The 18,342-nt window shown below is 39.5% G+C and overlaps 1 protein-coding gene across 2 annotated transcripts in view; it reads left to right on the top strand.

Moving 5' to 3' along the window:
• Positions 1 to 17,852, top strand: part of mbnl3 (muscleblind-like splicing regulator 3) — a 28,598-nt gene extending 10,746 nt beyond the window's left edge. For both annotated transcript variants that reach the window (XM_008304083.1, XM_008304091.1), the window contains exons 3-8: positions 5,689 to 5,853; positions 6,377 to 6,580; positions 6,674 to 6,913; positions 7,966 to 8,119; positions 16,369 to 16,463; positions 17,769 to 17,852. In XM_008304083.1, the coding sequence (XP_008302305.1) occupies positions 5,689 to 5,853; positions 6,377 to 6,580; positions 6,674 to 6,913; positions 7,966 to 8,119; positions 16,369 to 16,463; positions 17,769 to 17,771 (861 nt within the window). In that variant the 3' untranslated portion in view covers positions 17,772 to 17,852. The remainder of the gene's footprint in view (positions 1 to 5,688; positions 5,854 to 6,376; positions 6,581 to 6,673; positions 6,914 to 7,965; positions 8,120 to 16,368; positions 16,464 to 17,768) is intronic.
• The last annotated feature ends 490 nt before the right edge of the window (positions 17,853 to 18,342 follow it).

Below are 18,342 nucleotides of genomic sequence, written 5' to 3'. Positions count from 1 at the left end.
AATACATAAAAGAATTTATCAAATGGAAATTTGGACTTATACACCAAAGTGATTCAGGATTATTACCTGAGGATGTCATGTGACTTACAGATTTCCTTCCCCCCAACATCTGTGTTTCACTCGAAATATTATGACGTTACTATTAATAGACGGCCATATAATAACTGTTGAGTTTGGTGTTACCACATGCTGCCCTGCATATCTTCCATCTCATCTGCCTTTTTTCCCTCTTCTGATAGATTTTATCTTTCTGTGAATGGATCTCCATGTTGTTTAACTCATGAGCCTCCTGAATTTGCACCTAAAGTCTTGTCCAAACTTTCTGCTTTGCTAACGCAGCCTCCAGAATTTTAAAGCACAAATTACATAGAAGTGCAGAGTACAAAAAAAATAAAGTAACTGAGAGGTTGATTGGCACAATACTAAAATGCTTGGTAAAATATTGTAGGGAATTTGCGGGGGAATTTTACCTTTACAGAATAAGCACATAGTAGATTTGCATGGGATTTCCCACGACTTTCTCATACCCTTCTGCATTTTCAAAATCATTTTTGCAACGTTGAACAACAACCTTGTCTGAGCTAGAACCTGCGCTCCTTCACCTTTACATGAAGATTCAGATCATGCAGTAAGGCGGGCCTGTTTGAGACTTTTGATAAATTAGCCATGCAAATGTTCCACCAAAACAATTCCCCTGTCACTGTCTTGCAGGAGCTCTGTCACTGCATCCTGGGCTTAGCACCACCCAAGAAAACTGTGTTTGGTTAAAGGAAATGCAAACAATCCAGAGCGTTTTTCCTGTGTAGCCGAATAATAATGAGATGCAGTCAGACCATTTTGCAGCACTGTGGAGATCATAGATGACCTTCACCATTATTACGAATTACTAAAGGTCCCTAGGTAATACTATTCCCTTGTGAATAGAGCTATAATCTAAGCATCAAGGATATCTGTATCAAATACTGTCCATCCAGTAGTTGTTGAGATATTTTTAAAAACACAAAATATCAGCCTCACAGCTTCTGCACACCCTGAATGACAAAATTTCATTTTAGAAAACTGCAGTTCCTAAAATTGCTCAAACAATAAATACAGTTGCATAATTCTTGCAAGCTAAATTTCTCTCAAATTGATCATTTGAAAAATGATTTCATCTTAATACAGCTATAAAAATGTAAATGTATGCAACAGTGTAGATCTGTGCAGAGATCCTGCTCATCGACGTCCCAGCTCCCTCCTCTCACTGAATGCATCAACAACACTCTCCTCTACGAACAGGGACTTTCTCTCTGTTGCATAGTGGGTTGCTATGGCTACCAAAAGGATATTCCTGACCCAGTACTCTCCTCAGCACCGCTTTTCATTGGCCTTCTTCTCTACCACAGATTTTACAGCTTTTATAAAGGTTTTGTGTCTGTATGCTACCAGAGCACACATTCAGATAGTGATTTAGTCTAAATTTACGTTTAAAATGCGCCTTCGGACTCATTAAAAGCTACTTTTCGTATTCTCTGAGTTGGAGCAGGCGTGCTGGGCTCATGGGACTGTCTCTTCATTACAGACTCATCCCTAAACACACACCTCGCCGATGCAAAGCTTGCTCGCTTCTCCAGTGTAGGCGAGAGTGTTTGTGTAAGCCTGTGTACCACCCTGACGGTTTTTCGGCAGGCTGCACCCTTGCTTGCTTGTATTCTATTTGTCTGCCGTGTGAAGTTGTGTAAATGGACGCCGGCATAAGAGACACTGCGGTTTCCTCTCCTCTTGTGTAGTTCTCCTGCTGTGAAACCCGTTTTTTATGTGTCCTCCTCTCAGCGCGACATCATCCATCACCGTCAGAGTCTCTGCACCATGACGTCATTTTGTCTTCAGACTTTTTTATGTTCCTTTGCTTTAGTGCTCATGATCACCTAATGCCAGCTGGTTTGCGTGGGTGTGGTTTGATGACAAAGCATGTGGCTGACGCTCAGTGGAGGTAGTTTAGCAGGTTAACAGCTCATCTGCAGGGGCAGACAGCTGCTGTCGGCCCAGGGGTTTAATGAAGACTGCAGTTTCTCCTCTGAATGCGCGTTGACCTGCACTGTTCCTGCAGCACCATCTTCACCTTCCTCACAGTCTGGCAGAGAGGAAGGACACTGCTTTAATGACATTCTGGGGCAAAATGAATTGGTTTTAGACAAATGGCTCAAAATTTGATTTAGTGTTTGTCAAGAAGCCAGAAGTGACAAGTTAAAAGGAGCATGAAGAATGACTTCTGATCACAACGGCTTGTGGCGGTGGTTGCTGATGCTGGATACGTCTCAGGTGGCTGAAATACAGAATTTTTACAACCTATGTTAGAATTACGTCATTCAAATATTTGTTTTGGATGTAAAACATTTAGCGCTAAACTGATTGGTCGAGTATGTTTATTAACAAAATAGAAAATTAAATGGTTAACACTAGGTTTGACAGGCATGTTATCTTTTTAAAAAAAATATATATATATATACAACATTAATGGGAGCCAGAAACTGTAAAAACATAAAGAACCGTCACATTTTTAACTTTCTGATGTACCTTCAGCTAATCATGTATGAAATGCTGTTCTGTTGGGAAAATTAACTAAATCTAAGCTAAGAGTCATGATATTTCATGAAAATCACTTTATATCACATGGAACATTTAAAAATGCATAAAAAAATAACCATTTACTCTAAATAGAAGCTAAATAGAAGATTTATTTTTTCTATAACGAGTAACTGAAAAAAAATCTACAAATAATTTGATAATTGCCAAAGACAACACGACTGGCAGTTAATAGTTGCATTGAAAGAAATATTATGTTAACCACTGAGTTAATCTTTTAGAGTCTGAGTTTTTTAGAGAATTTGCTGTTTAATTAGAATCTATTATGAACAGCATTTGATTTGCCCAGCTATGTGTAAGACTTTATTAGGTTATGGTCATACAAACGGTCTGCTTTCATTCGTTAAGTGTTCGTGTACTGAATCAAGATTTGCATTCAGATTCAAATAGAGAAGCGTTGATTCACATAAAACCAACAGCAAACTATTGCTGCAGAATACAGCAGACATGTCCCCTGCTGCATTTGTTTAGCAATAGTAATGAATGGTGTTCTGTAACCATTTGATTATCATGTCTAACAAATCTTTGTAGTTCAGGTATGTTTTTCATAATTCACTAGTTATGTGGACACAGTATTCCAACAGAAGCATTCATGCCTATGTGATTTATTTAGAAAAACTTCATATCAGCTAACCTCCCCCTCCTCATCATTTAGCAAGACGTTTCTTCACAGCTCCAGGTGGGTTGTTTAACTCTGTTCTGACCTACTGCAGGTGAGAATAAAGAAATACAGATCACAAGCAGAAATAGATTATGATGCAGAGCTTAATTTTCCATCCCTATATTGTATAACTATTTTATATATATAATACAGTTTTTCTCAAATAATGTGCCTCTGTAGTAGTTCAGATTTAATACATTCCAGCTGTTAGACGATATATTAAAAGTTTACATTCAAAAGATGTGACATGCTTGTAAATTGTCATTAGTGTGTGTAATTACACAGCAGTATGTCAAAGTGTTTAAATCAGCTCACCTTAGTTAGCTACACTATTAATATGATTTCTACACATGAACACATCAGTAATAATAATCTGAAAATTGGATTTTATCGTATTATAATTCTTTGTAACTTGCAGGAACTAATTTTCCACATTTTGAAGTTTTTATTAATACTTAATTTTCAGTTAAAAAAAAAAAAAATAAAAGGCTGGTAATACTTTATCTGAACCCCCTGAACCCCAAGCAGTTTCTGTTTTTTCTCCTGTCACATTTTGGCTCACTGTGGGCTCTTTTTTTTTTTTTTTTACTGCAATATAAGGCCCTGCTACTCTGTGAAAACAGCACAACCATTGCTAGAAGGACAGAGAAGTAAGAAATGTTTTTGTGCAGTATGACACAGTTAAAATGTCGTAAATAATAAAAAAGAATAAATAAAAGTTTAATTTCTTTGATTACTTATTTTACAAAAAATAAAATAACTTGCTTTTACCTTATGCAATATTTTTCCAAGTGCCTACATTTGTTACTAATACTGGAAAATTGGTGATTATTTGTACTATACATATTTAATTATACATAGAAATTTGTTTTTGTCACGTGACTGTTGGTTGGGGCTAAGTCACTACTGAGTTTTTTGTTTTTACAAAATCTAATTAATGCAAATGCTTTGCATTAAGCAACCATTGGGTGAAATAATTTCAAGTTTAGTCTTGGTTAAGTTCAGTTGAAACAGACCTGTATGTCACAGAGATGTAGTTCAAGGACCATTAGCAGGAAGAAATGGTGGTGTTTTGGTGATTTTTAAAAGATAACGTGCATTTCAACTTGCTGCTGGGTTTTGGGGTTTAGAGGAATAATCACAGCTGAGTCACCAATGAGTTGAACAGAGGAGGACAGAATCTTTGGCTTTTTGAGAATATGGTCAGAGCAAACTATTTATTTTTGGTGCATTTTTAAATGCAAAGAGAGGATGAGCTAGATGTGAAAATCTAACAATTCTTGTTTTACAATTTCTGACTGTGATAGATGATGTAATTTTTACAATGTTTTTTAAAGACGACATGTCTGCCACGCTTGCTGAGAGGTTTTGGAGTTTTGTGGGTTAAGTAGCGTTTTTTAGTGCAGAATTTTTATTGTCTTGTATTTTCTTGTATTATTTTGTAGGATGGCTTCTATTTCTTAATTAAATTTTCTGTATGCTTCCTATGCCAGCCTGTTTTTGTCTAGTACCACACAAACACACTGCATCCGTTAATCTCTTTCAGTCTTAAATCATATTAATTTAAAAGGCTGTTCCATTTAAAACTGCCTTAGCATTTCATTAAACAACACAGCTTCAGTGTGTATGCTGCAGTCACTTATGTGAATTTTTCTCTTTCAAGAAAGTAGGTTATTTTTTGAGCCAATATCGTCCAGGTGGAGATACAGAATCATTCGTACAGGACAGTGAGAGTTTAGCATATGCTTGAACTCTCCAGCTTTATCTCTGTGGTTTATTTTTCTGCTGTGCCACCGTGGAAAAATCCAAAGCTGGCTGAAAACGTTACACCTGTCATTTCACATTACTTTCAACAACAATTCATTAATGGCAACAAATAAAATGCAGTTTGATGAAAACTAAATGGCTAGAAGTTAGGTGAATTTGCTTCTTATTTTTGCACAATTAATTTGATTCTATACATTACTATATAGGAACAAGAAACAACTTTGAATGAGTGCCAGCACAATTTCTACATGTCTGTTCTTCTCAGATCAGAACACTTTCAGAAAGTGGTTGCACATTTCTCATGAATTATGCATCAGAAGGTCTTCTGGGGCTTCATTAGTACTTTATATCACCAGACTTTACAAGACCCAGTTCTTCTGAAAAAAATGCACTTGATCCTTGATGTTTAGTTTTACAAATTGTACTTGATTACATTTATGAGTGTTGTGCAGAACATAGACATATTACTGCAGTAAGCTGAGATTTTTATTATTCTTGGTGTTTGAGAATTCTGCCTCGAGAAACACCCCTGATTGATTTAGTTCCTCAATCACATTATTCTCGTCTCCCTGTTTTGTGTCACACTGTCTGCCTGCTCTGGACCTCAACTGTCTGGTCTCCTCTGTCCTCTTCAGGGCCGCTGCACACGAGAGAACTGTAAATACCTACACCCACCTCCACACCTGAAAACCCAGCTGGAGATTAACGGGAGGAACAACCTGATCCAGCAGAAGGCCGCAGCAGCCATGTTGGCTCAACAGATGCAGTTCATGCTGCCTGGAGCACAACTACAGCCCATAGTGAGCTAAAGCTTTTCAGTTTCTGCAGCATGTTTCAAGAAATGTCATTTATTTACCAAAATATTGCTGCTGCACTGTGTGTACTCTAAGTGATGCAATGAACTAGTAACAAGGGAGCAACTATTTTTTTAAATAAAATAATAATATTGGACTCCTATTAGTGATGACATCAAGGAAATAAAATGAGCAATATTCTATTATTTAAATATGAAAACAAAAGCTGCTTGTTCTGTTTTTTTATGTCACAATAGTTCAGATCGACAACACATGAAGCAAATTTTAAAGCAGCAACAGTGATGGTAGGAAATTCACTGACTATCAAGGGACACAAAATCTTTTACATATTATCCATGCTCAAGTTTTTATTGCTACAAAGAATAGCCAAGCTCTCATTAACTGCATTGTTCTTGTTGCTGTACAAATCCACAGTGCTGGTTATGTTAACACCAAATCTCCTAAAGCCGGCGAAAGCTCTGCCATAAATTGTCTCTCTGTTGTCTCTGCGGTTCTCTTTTTCTCTCAGACAACATTCCCAGTGACGCCCTCCTTGGCAACGAGTCCCAGTATGGCATTCAGTCCATATCTGAGCCACATGGGCCCGGCCATGGGCTTGATGCCTGAGCTGTTGCCCAGCACTCCCCTGCTGGTTCCTGGGAGTCCCACCAGTCTGGCAGCCATGGGCAATGGCACCTCCGCACAAAAACATGTGCGCACAGACAAGCTGGAGGTATGCAGCTGGCATGCAGTTGTTGTGTTTCTATGTTTGGCCAGAGTATGTTCGAAGGTAAATGTTGATCAGTGCGCCCGTCTGCCCTGCCAGGTTTGTCGAGAATTCCAGCGTGGTAACTGCACGCGAGGTGAGAGCGACTGCCGCTACGCTCATCCCCTGGAGGCTGGCATGGTGGACTGCAGTGAGAACTCGGTCATTGTCTGCATGGACTACATTAAAGGCCGCTGCAGCCGAGACAAGTGCAAGTACTTCCATCCTCCGGCTCACCTGCAGGCCAGGATTAAGGCTGCGCAGCACCAAGCCAGTCAAAACACAGCGTCCGCAGCCTTGGTGAGTCCTTCTCAGTGCTGTGACAGGGACAAATACTAAGAGCTATGTGTTCCTGATACCAGAAATAAACGTTAGTCATCGAGGTGAACATTTTCACATGATTTTCTGATATACAGAACCAGATAAAACAGAAAAACACAGGTATAAGCCAAGTCAACTTTCATTATGCCTGGTCAACTACAGACTGAACCTGTAGGTTGTCTTGTTAAGTACTTGCATATTGTTTACTGATGCAGTGAAGGATCAGGGTACCACAGGGTCCCTCAGCCATATTCAAGTTTGTTAGTCTGGGGATTATGTTTTTCATACATGTCTGCCACTGAACATGTGTCTCATGTGTCTGTGCTTTCAATAATGAAAGCTACTAGGGCTAAAGTTAGCATTAATCGGGCCATTCTGCAGTGCTGATGCAGAAGAACAAGAAGCAAAGTGTTGGAGAAAAGATAAAAAGCAGCAAAATGAAAAGAATTAGAAACACGATGCATTCAAGGTTGAGGCTTTTGTTATGTTGGTTTCTAATGCGTCTGCTGCTGAAATGCTGACTGCTGCTGTTGCTGCTATTCTGTATAGTCAGTGATGGTTCACATTTTAACCTACTGAATCCAAGATAAATCAGGTTGTATAGTAAAAATGTGTTCCTGGATCAGCCTGGTACAGTGATGTACTGTGTGTTAAAGTTGCTATCTATATTTCACTAATGTGAGTAAGTTATCTTGGTTATCCTCTGCTGCAGTTTGATGGTTCAGCACCGGCCCCATTAGAGAATGAAATCATAGCAATCCCATTTTGCTCTTGGCCTGACCTCTGGGCTGTCCTACATCACTTCAGCTAATCTTAGATACTGCAGTGCCCCCTTGTGGTGGTAAAAAGCCCCCGTGTCAACAGGAGTCTAAAGAGCCCTGACAGAGACTGCTTTATATTTACCCAGAGATGACACCAGGTAGTGGTTTGTGTTCCAGAGAAAGTGTTTACTGTTTATTCATCAGTGCCTGCAGGAGCCAGCGTTCAAAGATAAACTGTGTTTTCTTTCCTCTGGTTCTCTGACTGTTCAGGCTCTGCCTCCGGGGGCCGTGCAGACGCTACCAAAGAGGCCGATCGTAGAGAAGAGCAATGGAGCTGCTGCCACCGTCTTCAACCCCAGCATGTTCCACTACCAGCAAGCCCTGGCTAACATGCAGCTCCAGCAACCAGCCTTTATCCCCACTGGTGAGTCTGACTACCTCTGTCAAACACCAAGGACGCATCCTGGATTCATGAACACTTGATTCAGAAGTGCTCTGTGTAGCCAAATGCAAAGGTTAGATAACTGCAATGCTGTGGGTTTCAAGGAGTTAATAGTGTAGTGGTGACAGTATGCATGCTGTGTCTGTTCCAGGCTTCTTCGCAGTGTAGCTGCTCGCCTTTGCCCCTTCTATCACATTGCACTTCTCTTCTTTCCACTGTCTGTTGTGTTGCTTGCATCAGATTCACTCTTGCTTCACGAGTGATGGGCGCTATTAAGGCCTTAACCCTTTGAACCCCAACACCCGACAGTAGGTTTGAAGGCATTTTGTCGTCAATGAGTCGCCAAAACTATGTAATTTATCAGAGCCAGAAACTGTAAAAACAAAATCATGTGCTTGTGTGGCAAACCCTTTGGTCAACAAAAGTAATCAAACCTAAGCTTAAAATCTTGATACTTCATCAAAATCACAATATTTCAAATGTCTCATTAAAAAATTGGCCAAAAAATCAACAGTTTGCAGTAACCAGATTCTGTCAAAATCGAACAAAAAAATCCCTCAACAGTACAACTAGAAAGTCATTAGTGATGTGATTAGTGATGTTTGGAAACAAATTTAAAATATAAGTAGTAAAATATCAAAACCAAGTAGAGTAACAATTCAATTTTTTTCCAGCACTGGTAACACTTGTGGGCTCTTGGAAAATTGTTGCACATGTTGATTCCAGACTTTTTCAATGTTTGTAAAATAAATAATCAAAGAAATTCGACATTTTTCTTTTATTTATGATTTATAGCAATATAACTGTGTCATACTGCACAACAGACATGTTTTAATTTCTCTTCACTTTTGGTCATAGTTGCACTATTTCCATAGAGCTGCAGGACTTCATTTTTAGTCAAAAATGAAGCCACAGTGGGTAAAAATTTGTCAGGTGCAAAAATCGCTCAGAAAACGGGGTTCAGAGGGTTAAACAAGGACCCATGTTACAGCAACAAACACACCAGAATGCATTTATGAGGGAATGTTGGCGCATGGATTGTTAGGTGCATGCATTGCAGGTTTTATCAGATTGATTAATGGAGATCTTGGAAGTGCTTCGACTGCCGGTAAATTAAAGTAGCAGCTTTACATGTAAACAAAGAAAGTAAGACAGAACAGATGAACAAACAACGCTGCAATGTCAACCATATTAAAAGTCTCATGAGATGGTTCTGAATCATTGTTTTCATACAATCTTGCCTTAACATGAATTTTAGCTTGTTACTTTACAACAGGGGAGACTGATTTCAGTCATTTATTTGACATTAGAACTGACGTTATATTATTATATTTTGCTGGATGATCGAGCAAACAGATCAAGTTTCATTTGAAAAATATTTGAAAAAGAATTTTCTTGACGTATATTTTGCACATTTGGACACAAGGTATCAACACTGCAGGCATTTTTTATTCCATGAGAAATGTAAAGAAACTGTGGTTAGTGAAAGGCCTGAAGGCTGTCAGGCATGAATTATTGATAAGTCAGAGTTCTGCAGCCAAAACACCCACATACTGTACCTGCTCTGTGCTCCGGGAAGACTGTATCTGCTCATACACATTTGGTGTGCAGCTTTTTCCCTTCATTTCTTCAATATTTACACAATAATAATAATAATAATAATAATAATAATAATAATAATAATAATAATAATAATAACAATAATAATAATTGTAGCTTTGATGTCTTGTCTCCATGTCAGCAATAACAGCCTGTATCGGTGTGTCTTTGTGTGTTGGCACACTAACTGTCACTGCCTCAGTGTTGCTTGTGTTGCTGCACTAACCTGAACCTGCAGCTTTGACCTGCTGTTGCCAATCACACCTTTTTCTTTACTTGAACTCTTTGTCCTTGTTTTCTTTTTGTCCTTCTCTTGCTGTCCTTCTCATCTGCTCTCATCACTGTGTCCAAACAAAATGCAACAGATTCTAAACTGTCTGCGTTACTGGACCAGTAATGGATGACTGATTGGTTGGATTTGTGGACAACGTAACCATACTGGTTAGCATGTTTTTAGCCAAGCAACTACAACCTATGTATGTTTGACGGCACTGTCAACAACGCCTTAGTATGCAGGAATTTCTGTGTTTTTCAAGGCAAACTTGTTTTTATTCATACCTAAACAGTACAATTAACCTGAAGGAGCTCAGCACTGTCTTTTAGAATGTTTTCTTATGTTTGCTTGAAATACTATTCCCTTGGGAGAGAGCTGGCAGAAAATGGAGCGGGAGAGAAAGGTGGGGAGTGAAATGAAATGAGCAGGTCTGGCCAAATTCAAACTAGAGATGCTGCACTCTCTCATCTGCATCCAAGGAAGCTTCGACAATTAAAAATTGTGCTTTTTTTGTTTGTTTGTTTGCCTCTTTGGCTTCATTTTAGATAGCACAGTAGAGACAGAAAGGAAAGGGGAGGAAAGAGAGCAGAGGAATGACATGCAGCAGAAGTCTGGCCACCCAGGAGACGAAAGGAATAAAATATTTTTAGTAGTTGAATGAAATCAGAAGAGCAGAATATTGAGTTTAGAATAAAGAAACTTCATTTTCTGTCATTAAAAGGTTCCTCTTTGACACAGCTCAATCATAGACAAAGCAAAAACAGTAAAACAGTAAAAACATCACAATGAAGATGAGCTATAAATGCAAGCTGCTACTGTTAAAAGATGAGTTGATGAGGGTTAGGGAAGTGGTTCCTTATAGTGGCAGTCTGATGGTAGCAGCTGTGTGCGCGAGTGGAGCTCGTGACGGGGGCTTTTGTAATGATTCTGTGTGTATCGCTCAGGTAATAGTGTCTGAGTTGATCCAGTTCATTTACTGACCTAATTAGGGAAACAGGAGAGTTCTATATAAGCCCTTTTTAGACATAGGCAAAATAATATTTATGTTTTGATCAATCTGCTCAAGCAACGACATTCTGTCATTCAGACAACACTTATACATTAACATGCTTGACGGCTTCATTCAGACATACACACTATAGTGAGGGACATTTGTCATACATGCAGTACATTGGACAGTACATCAACTGAATCTGTAATAATGCAGTAGCAAACAAAAGACAAATTCTAAAATAATAGCAGGTTACAACCAACAGCCTAGTTTGTTATTGATTTCCTAAACCTCTAAAAATAAATTGTGTCCGTGTGTGATATAATCTAACTACTACTTTACCAACAGTAAAATAAAAACATCTCAACAGCTGTGATGAAGCTCAGGACTCGACGTCCACTGCGTAACAAATGATTTATTTGCAGACTAATTGCAAACTTCAACTCTGTGTGTGAAGAAAAGTCAACTGTGTTATTTAGCGTTGGATCGAGATCAATCCTGTCTTCATGTCGACTTAGAATTATAAATAATTAAGAAAGTTAATCGGTGATATTTCACATGTGTAAGCCCAAATAAACACAGCTCTCTTGCTTTGGAGACCCTCACGTGGATCCTGCTACGTCAGGTGTTTAATACACTCAGAGGAAAGACTCCCACAAACAGCTGGAAGCAACAAACCAAGCTTCACCTCCTGTCAACATTTTGTGAGAACCTGGATTACATTCGTTACTGATGAGCCTCATGAGTAAAAATGTTTTTATTTTTTAGTTTTTTATGGACATTTCATTTTGTAATAGCTGTTAAAATGTAGAGCAAAATGTACAAAAAAGGTGTTTTTAGCACCCAAACTGTGTCTTTTGCGCTCTGTGATGTTTATGGACCAATGTTGGTGCAAATGGGTAGAAAAGTTTCCCCATTTCCCCAAATACTTTCATGCAGCTTGCAGTCTGTTGTTTGTGTGTGTCTAACTGTTGATAGTATGCAGTACAGTCTTGTGCCACCTTAAAAGTGGTGGAAATGTGACTATGTCAAAACTGGTAAAATTGCTGCCGTGGCTTTTATGAAAAAGTGACCAAGTATCTCATTCATGCAAGTAGCTGAAACATTCGGTCCCTATCAGATAAATGGAAAGGAGTGCATGTATGAAAGTGGCTTTCTGTTTAATCATAAGATTATTGCACTCAGATGAAATATTGATAAAGATATTAAGTTGCAGATGTAGCTGTGGTAGTTTCTTTCCTGAGAAACATTTCTGTTTGCTGTCATATTTTTACATTTGTGGTCAATACAGCTTTAAAAGCTTTAGAAGAATAAATGGGCTCGACTTTTACGCCATCCTGTGCCGGAAAGAAACCAGTATTTGGTCAGCAGTTATGTAAAGTGTAGGCTGTGTTCTGCCAACTGAGCCACAGTTGCAGCTTTGATACCAGGATCCTTTAGTATATGTGCTAAACTGTACAAGCTCCAGCAACTGCAAAATGCAACTGTTTCCAGCAACCACACTTGCAGTTTCTCTAGGAATTGTTTATTGTAGCTGTTATCAAGAATTTCTCAGGAATAATAAAGTTCTATTTTAATATCCAGTTTATTTAGCTAGTCATGCTTTTAGTGAACAGTTCATTCATACATTTCAACTCTGCGTGCTCATGTGCTGGGCTGTTGCCACGCAGCAAGAAGGTTGCCGGTTCGCGTCCCGGTGCCCTCACCGGGATCTTTCTGCATTAAGTTTGCATGTTCCCCCCGTGCAGTGTGGGTTCTCTCCGGGTTCTCCAGCTTCCTCCCACAAGGTCCAAAAACATATTGAGGTTAATTGGTGATTCTAAATTGTCCGTAGGTGTGAATGTGAGTGTGCTTGGTTGTCTGTCTATAACTGTAGCCCTGTGATAGACTGGCGGCCTGTCCAGGGTGTCCCCTGCCTTCACCCTAAGTCAGCTGGGATAGACTCCAGCGGTGTATAGATAATGGATAATGGTGCTCATGTGCTGAATGAGCTCAGGCAGCTCAGGGAAGAAGGATGAGGGCCGGCAGTCGATGTGCCTGCTGTAAGGCTTCATGAAACCCCAGCAGAGGACCGTTGGGAAAGGAGGGAGTGGAGCAGCTGCAGGCAAAACTTCAGCCGTTTGCTGTTAGTGGCCAAACTCAGTGATCAAGTTATTCCCTCCAGGTCATCCCTGCACAGATCACACAGCTTACTCTTACAAAATCCCAGAAGCTAACAGGTCTGAACTGAGCTGAGTGCAGTTTTGGTGTAGGGTAGGGTTTCACTGAGTTTTGTTAGATGCAATTGTAGAAAGTAAAATTAAGGTTGAGGCAGTAACTGTTCCTCAGGTGTTCAGGTGTTATGTAAAGCCAAATGGCAGCGCAGTGAACCAGGGTTTACACTTGTTAATACAGATCCTAACTCTAAGTCTTGCAGATTGTAGTTAGAAAAGTTTTCTGAAAATGTGTTGTCATGTTCATGTCCACGTGCGCGCGCACGTGTGTGTGTGTGTGTGTGTGTGTGCGTGTGTGTGTGTACACGTGCGCATGTTTGTGTGGCCAGCTCTCTTTGTGCGTTTCCTAACTTTTCTAACTTTGCGTCCTCCACACAGTATTTGCCACGGCTACATGCTGGTTAAGGTAGAAACATACCACATTTTGAAATTTGGTTCCTCTCAACAAGATCTATGTCTTCCGTTGGTTAAATGAATAGTTGGGTTTCTATGAAATGAAGCTGTATAGTTTGCAGTCAGTGTGTTAATGAGTGTGGATCAGGGTCGGCTCTCCCCCAGTTTGAAGAAGCACTGAGGATTGCTGACTTGGAAGCTAAGTTTGGTGCTGCCGTAAACGGGGACAACAGGAAATGTATTTTAACTGTGTAAAAAGAGGTCGATGTGTACACTATATTTAGAATATTCTCAGTTTTACCTTGCAGTCAGAAAAGTCATTTGATGCTACATCTTCCTCACTGTAGAGCTTCTGTTTTCCTGTGCCTTAGTGCTGCCGTGCATTGTATTACAGCACTGGAAGCTCTGCAGTGCAGTGCAGTGTGCAGTATGGGTGCATTTCATAGTAGTAGTTGTACAGAAATGGAGACAGTTAAAGACACCAAACTGTCCATTTAAAGCATCTGTAGGTGTTCTAGTCACTGTGGTCAGTTAGCTTTCTAATCAGGTGTAAGTCATCCCACTAATCAAAATAGCTTAAAATTAACTGTATGATGTTCCTCCTGAACAGGTGCAGGTGTGAGTGAGGTGTCCGTTACTGTGTTTCCACCCACACAGTCCTGAGAAAAGAGCTCTTTTGACAGCAGAAGTGAAAACACCTGTGGGGGTGAACCACAAGTGTGCAGGAGTGTCACAATACCCACAATTGTGGCCTTGAGCTCTTAAATGTGCATTTAGTGCACCTGTAAGCTGGGTTTTAGGAACAACAATAATCAGCAGACATGAACAAGTTTAGATTTATGACATGTTGGATTCAGAGACGATATTATTAGTCATGCCAATTCACTACAAAGTCATGACAGAATATCACTGATTTAACATTGTCAAGATAAAAAATATGAAGATAAAATGAGTTTTTAGAAATGTTTTCCATCTGTAAACATTTTATCAGACATAAACCATCTAAATTGATCATCGTAGGTCTATTTTATGTTCAGTACATCTACACAGTTCTTGCAAAGTTCTTAACTGTGTTACTTCTCTCAGCTCCTCTGTGTGCATTTTTTCAGTCATGTGATTGTAACTGTGATATTGTGACTTTTTGTTCCAACAAATCCTCTGAGATTGACTGTGTCCTGGTAGCATTTGTGTGTCAGTGTGATTTGATGTTCTCATTCATCAAGCAGTGAGCTCTGGTAAACTTACACACACTTGCCGTCTTCCTGGATACTGTGACAGGTACCGGTAAAAAGGTCACACGAGTTGGCACTGGACTACTCGCCAGTACCACAAGTGTTGGTTTTTGGACAAATTCATTGTCTCTCAAATGTGATAAAACTCCACACAGAGAGACATAACACATATATCACAGACTTAGTAGTACTCCATGACTAGTAGACTGACTGACAGAAAGCACAACTGCACAAATATATTACTTTTCAGTTAATCTTATAAATCCCAAACCGCACCAGTGGGTTTCAAAGGCACATAATCTATAAAAATACTGAAATTACACTGTTTACCAGAGTAAGCCACTGCAAAAACAGTAAAAAGTCGTTGGATTTTTAGCCCTATTGGCAGCTCTTGACCTACACTTCTGTGACCTACAGGTCCACCCTAAACAAACTTTACTATGTAAAATTATGGTATTTCTCTGAAATCACTTTATTCTACATTTAATTTTCTTCTTTTTTATGCTAAAAGCAAACTGTTTGCATTATCAGATTTTGTAAAAAGAAAATATTCTGCACTCCTCAGCACAACCATGAAGCCAGTAATAACACCACTGTAGTCATGTATCACTATCTGAACTGCAGGCTGTGTATACACAAAGCAGATAGGAGGCTAGTATGGAAACAAATATAAGATATATGAATAATAAAATATCTATAGTACGTAGAATTTTCAAAAATATATATTGTGGACACCTAGAAAAAATTGAAACCTGTTGATTCAACACATCCATTTGTGAAATTATCTTTTAGATATTTTATGACATTATAGCCTTTATTATACTGCACAAAACCAACCAACCGAACCATTGTGCTGGCTCCTTAGAGGTGCAGGACTTTATATTGTAACGAAAAATGAACCCACAGTAAGTATAAATGTGACAGGTGCAAAACTCACCAGACGGATAATGTCTCTTTATATAAAGCACCTTGACAACAGGACATGCATGAGCTGAATGCTAAACTCCATTCAAGTTGTCACTGATTCACAAACTTATCAGTGAAAATGTCAAATTTTAACTGATAGTAATAGTCGTTTGTTTAACATACAGGACTATTTCTGAAAAAAGAAACCTATTTTTAAAGCAGTGACATGACTGAAAATGTGTTTTTTTTTTTGTTTATGGATCATTTGCTCCCTCCATACACATGCTCTGTCCATCGAATACAATTATCAGATACTGCAGTCTGATCTGATTGTATGACTGTGTATTGCCGTGTTTGTTTAACTACCATTTGTTGGTGAACGATGCATTTTCTTTTATTTTGTAACTGGTTGGCTAATTAAATATGTAAATTTCTTTATCTCTGATTTTGTTTGCATGTGTCCTGATACTTGTTCAAATTCATCCTGGCAATTTCACTTGACTTGTGCCACGACTTTTTGATTCTACACATTTTGCCATGGTAACCATATCATTCCTGTTCCCCCCCTCCTGCCCGCCCACATCCTCGTCCTCTGTCTTTCGTCTGACTCGCCTGAATAAAAGTTCCCATGATGCACGGTGCCACCACCTCCACTGTTTCGTCGGCCTCGACCCCAGTCACCAATGTTCCTTTCGCTGAATCTGCCGCCTCGAATCAGGTTTGCTCTTTCATTTCAGTTCTCTTTTATTTTAGCTCTGTAGTCCTGTTCAGTCCTTTTTCTTTTTTCATCGGGTTAAAGAGACTCCTGCCTGTAGTGAGACACATTTCATCTGTCTTCACTTTTCAGTCTGTTGTCATGTGAGCAAATGAAAACAATTAGCTTTTGAGAGGAATCTTAAAATCAGCGACTGTTTTCATGTAAACGTCTTGGTTTGGTGTTGAACCACATCACGTCTGTCTCAGTCTTTATTGTTGCTCTGTTGATCTATGGACACACAGCATGTGGTCTGGAAACCCTGCTGTAAATAACATACATGCCAATTATTTAGTTATTGTCATATTTACTGCATTGTTTAAAAAACAGCATAATTGACTCAGATATGTTACACTTTTAAACTCTGTAGCTCTGTTTAAAAAGACACAAATTCTTTTAGCCAACACAGCTTTTCCCAGGCATTATGGCAGATTTTGAGTTTGTTTTATCGCCTTAATACCTGAGTTGGATTTGGTTGTCCAATAAAGACACTTTTGTGAAACGGTTTGAATTATTGTGCTCGAGCAGGAAAAAACGTTTGCAAAACCTGCAACCAAAATGCAATTTAATACATTTAGACTCACGTGAAGACTGTAAAACTTCACAGTGTAGCTCAGTGTAAACAAGAAGAACATGACTTCACCTAAACTGAGCTCACTAGTTAAAGCTGTTTTTTTTATTTTTACAGTAAAATACTTTACGAGGAAATGTATGATTAATGCCACCAACTACCAGGGTTTGTTTAGAGTATCAGTTTGCCCGTACTGACTTTGAATGTCGAGGAAATGATTTCAAGAAGCTGCTTCTACAGTTGAAGAACAGATCTGCATCAGTGATTGGTTTCAGTTTGCGCTCATCTTTTTCCATCGATCCTGGTTTTTGAGAAGTCACAAAAGAACACACTTTCCTTCATTTAAATATTTGCTGCGGCTCATTTTTGCCACTCAACACTGGACAAGCTCCACGGTATATCACACAAACCTCTCATTATAATAGCTATTCTTACTTACTGCAAATAACCTGAGCGCCACGAGTGGGAAGGAGATTATTCAATAGCTATATCCATGAAAACAACCTCAGTGCTTCACTGCTCCCTTTGCTTTAAAGATGCTTATTGTCATGATTAGGCTGAAAATAATGCTGTACATATATTTTGCACACCAGCATTTACAGTAATCTCCTTGTGAAGGTTATCAGCGGATGTTTGTATCAGTGGGATTCACTGCTGCTCTTCTCTCCCTGCTCTCTCTCTCTCTCTCGCTCTTCCAGTAGACACCTCGGAGCTTCTGACTTCTGATCCGGTGGAGCTCCAGTGCGTTCCGATGGAAACCCATTTCTGCCCCGTCCCCAAACTGCTGGTGGCGGCTCCGATGGCGCTAAACTCAGTAAGCCTTTCCCGAAACCCCAGTTAAAGTCCCTGCGACCTGCAGCAAACATGTGCCTCACCTACAGTGCACACTGACTGAGTGGCAATGTGAAACTCCTCCTACGATGTAATGAAAGTAAGAACGCTGCGACGGCTCATGCAATACAAGCCTGGACGTGTTACTGTTGCTTTAAAGCAGCCATCCTGATGCATACTGACTCGATCAGGCTGAGCAATAGAGCTCCCTCCTTCTTACAGCCATACATGCCCACACCTTAAAGTGCAGCAGACATGCGTGCACACACACACAAACACACACACACACACACACACACACACACACACACACACACACACATACGCACACACACACATTCAAGACTAAAATGCCCTTTATGGGTTGGAGCCATCTCATGAGGCAACCCAACACATTTGACTGTTCCAAAGTCAGAAACTCTGAAAAGCTAATTCTGGATA

Source organism: Stegastes partitus, unplaced genomic scaffold, assembly GCF_000690725.1.
Source record: "Stegastes partitus isolate 25-593 unplaced genomic scaffold, Stegastes_partitus-1.0.2 Scaffold39, whole genome shotgun sequence".
NCBI classification, from domain to species: Eukaryota; Metazoa; Chordata; class Actinopteri; family Pomacentridae; genus Stegastes; species Stegastes partitus.
This window is presented reverse-complemented; position numbering and strand designations above follow the sequence as displayed.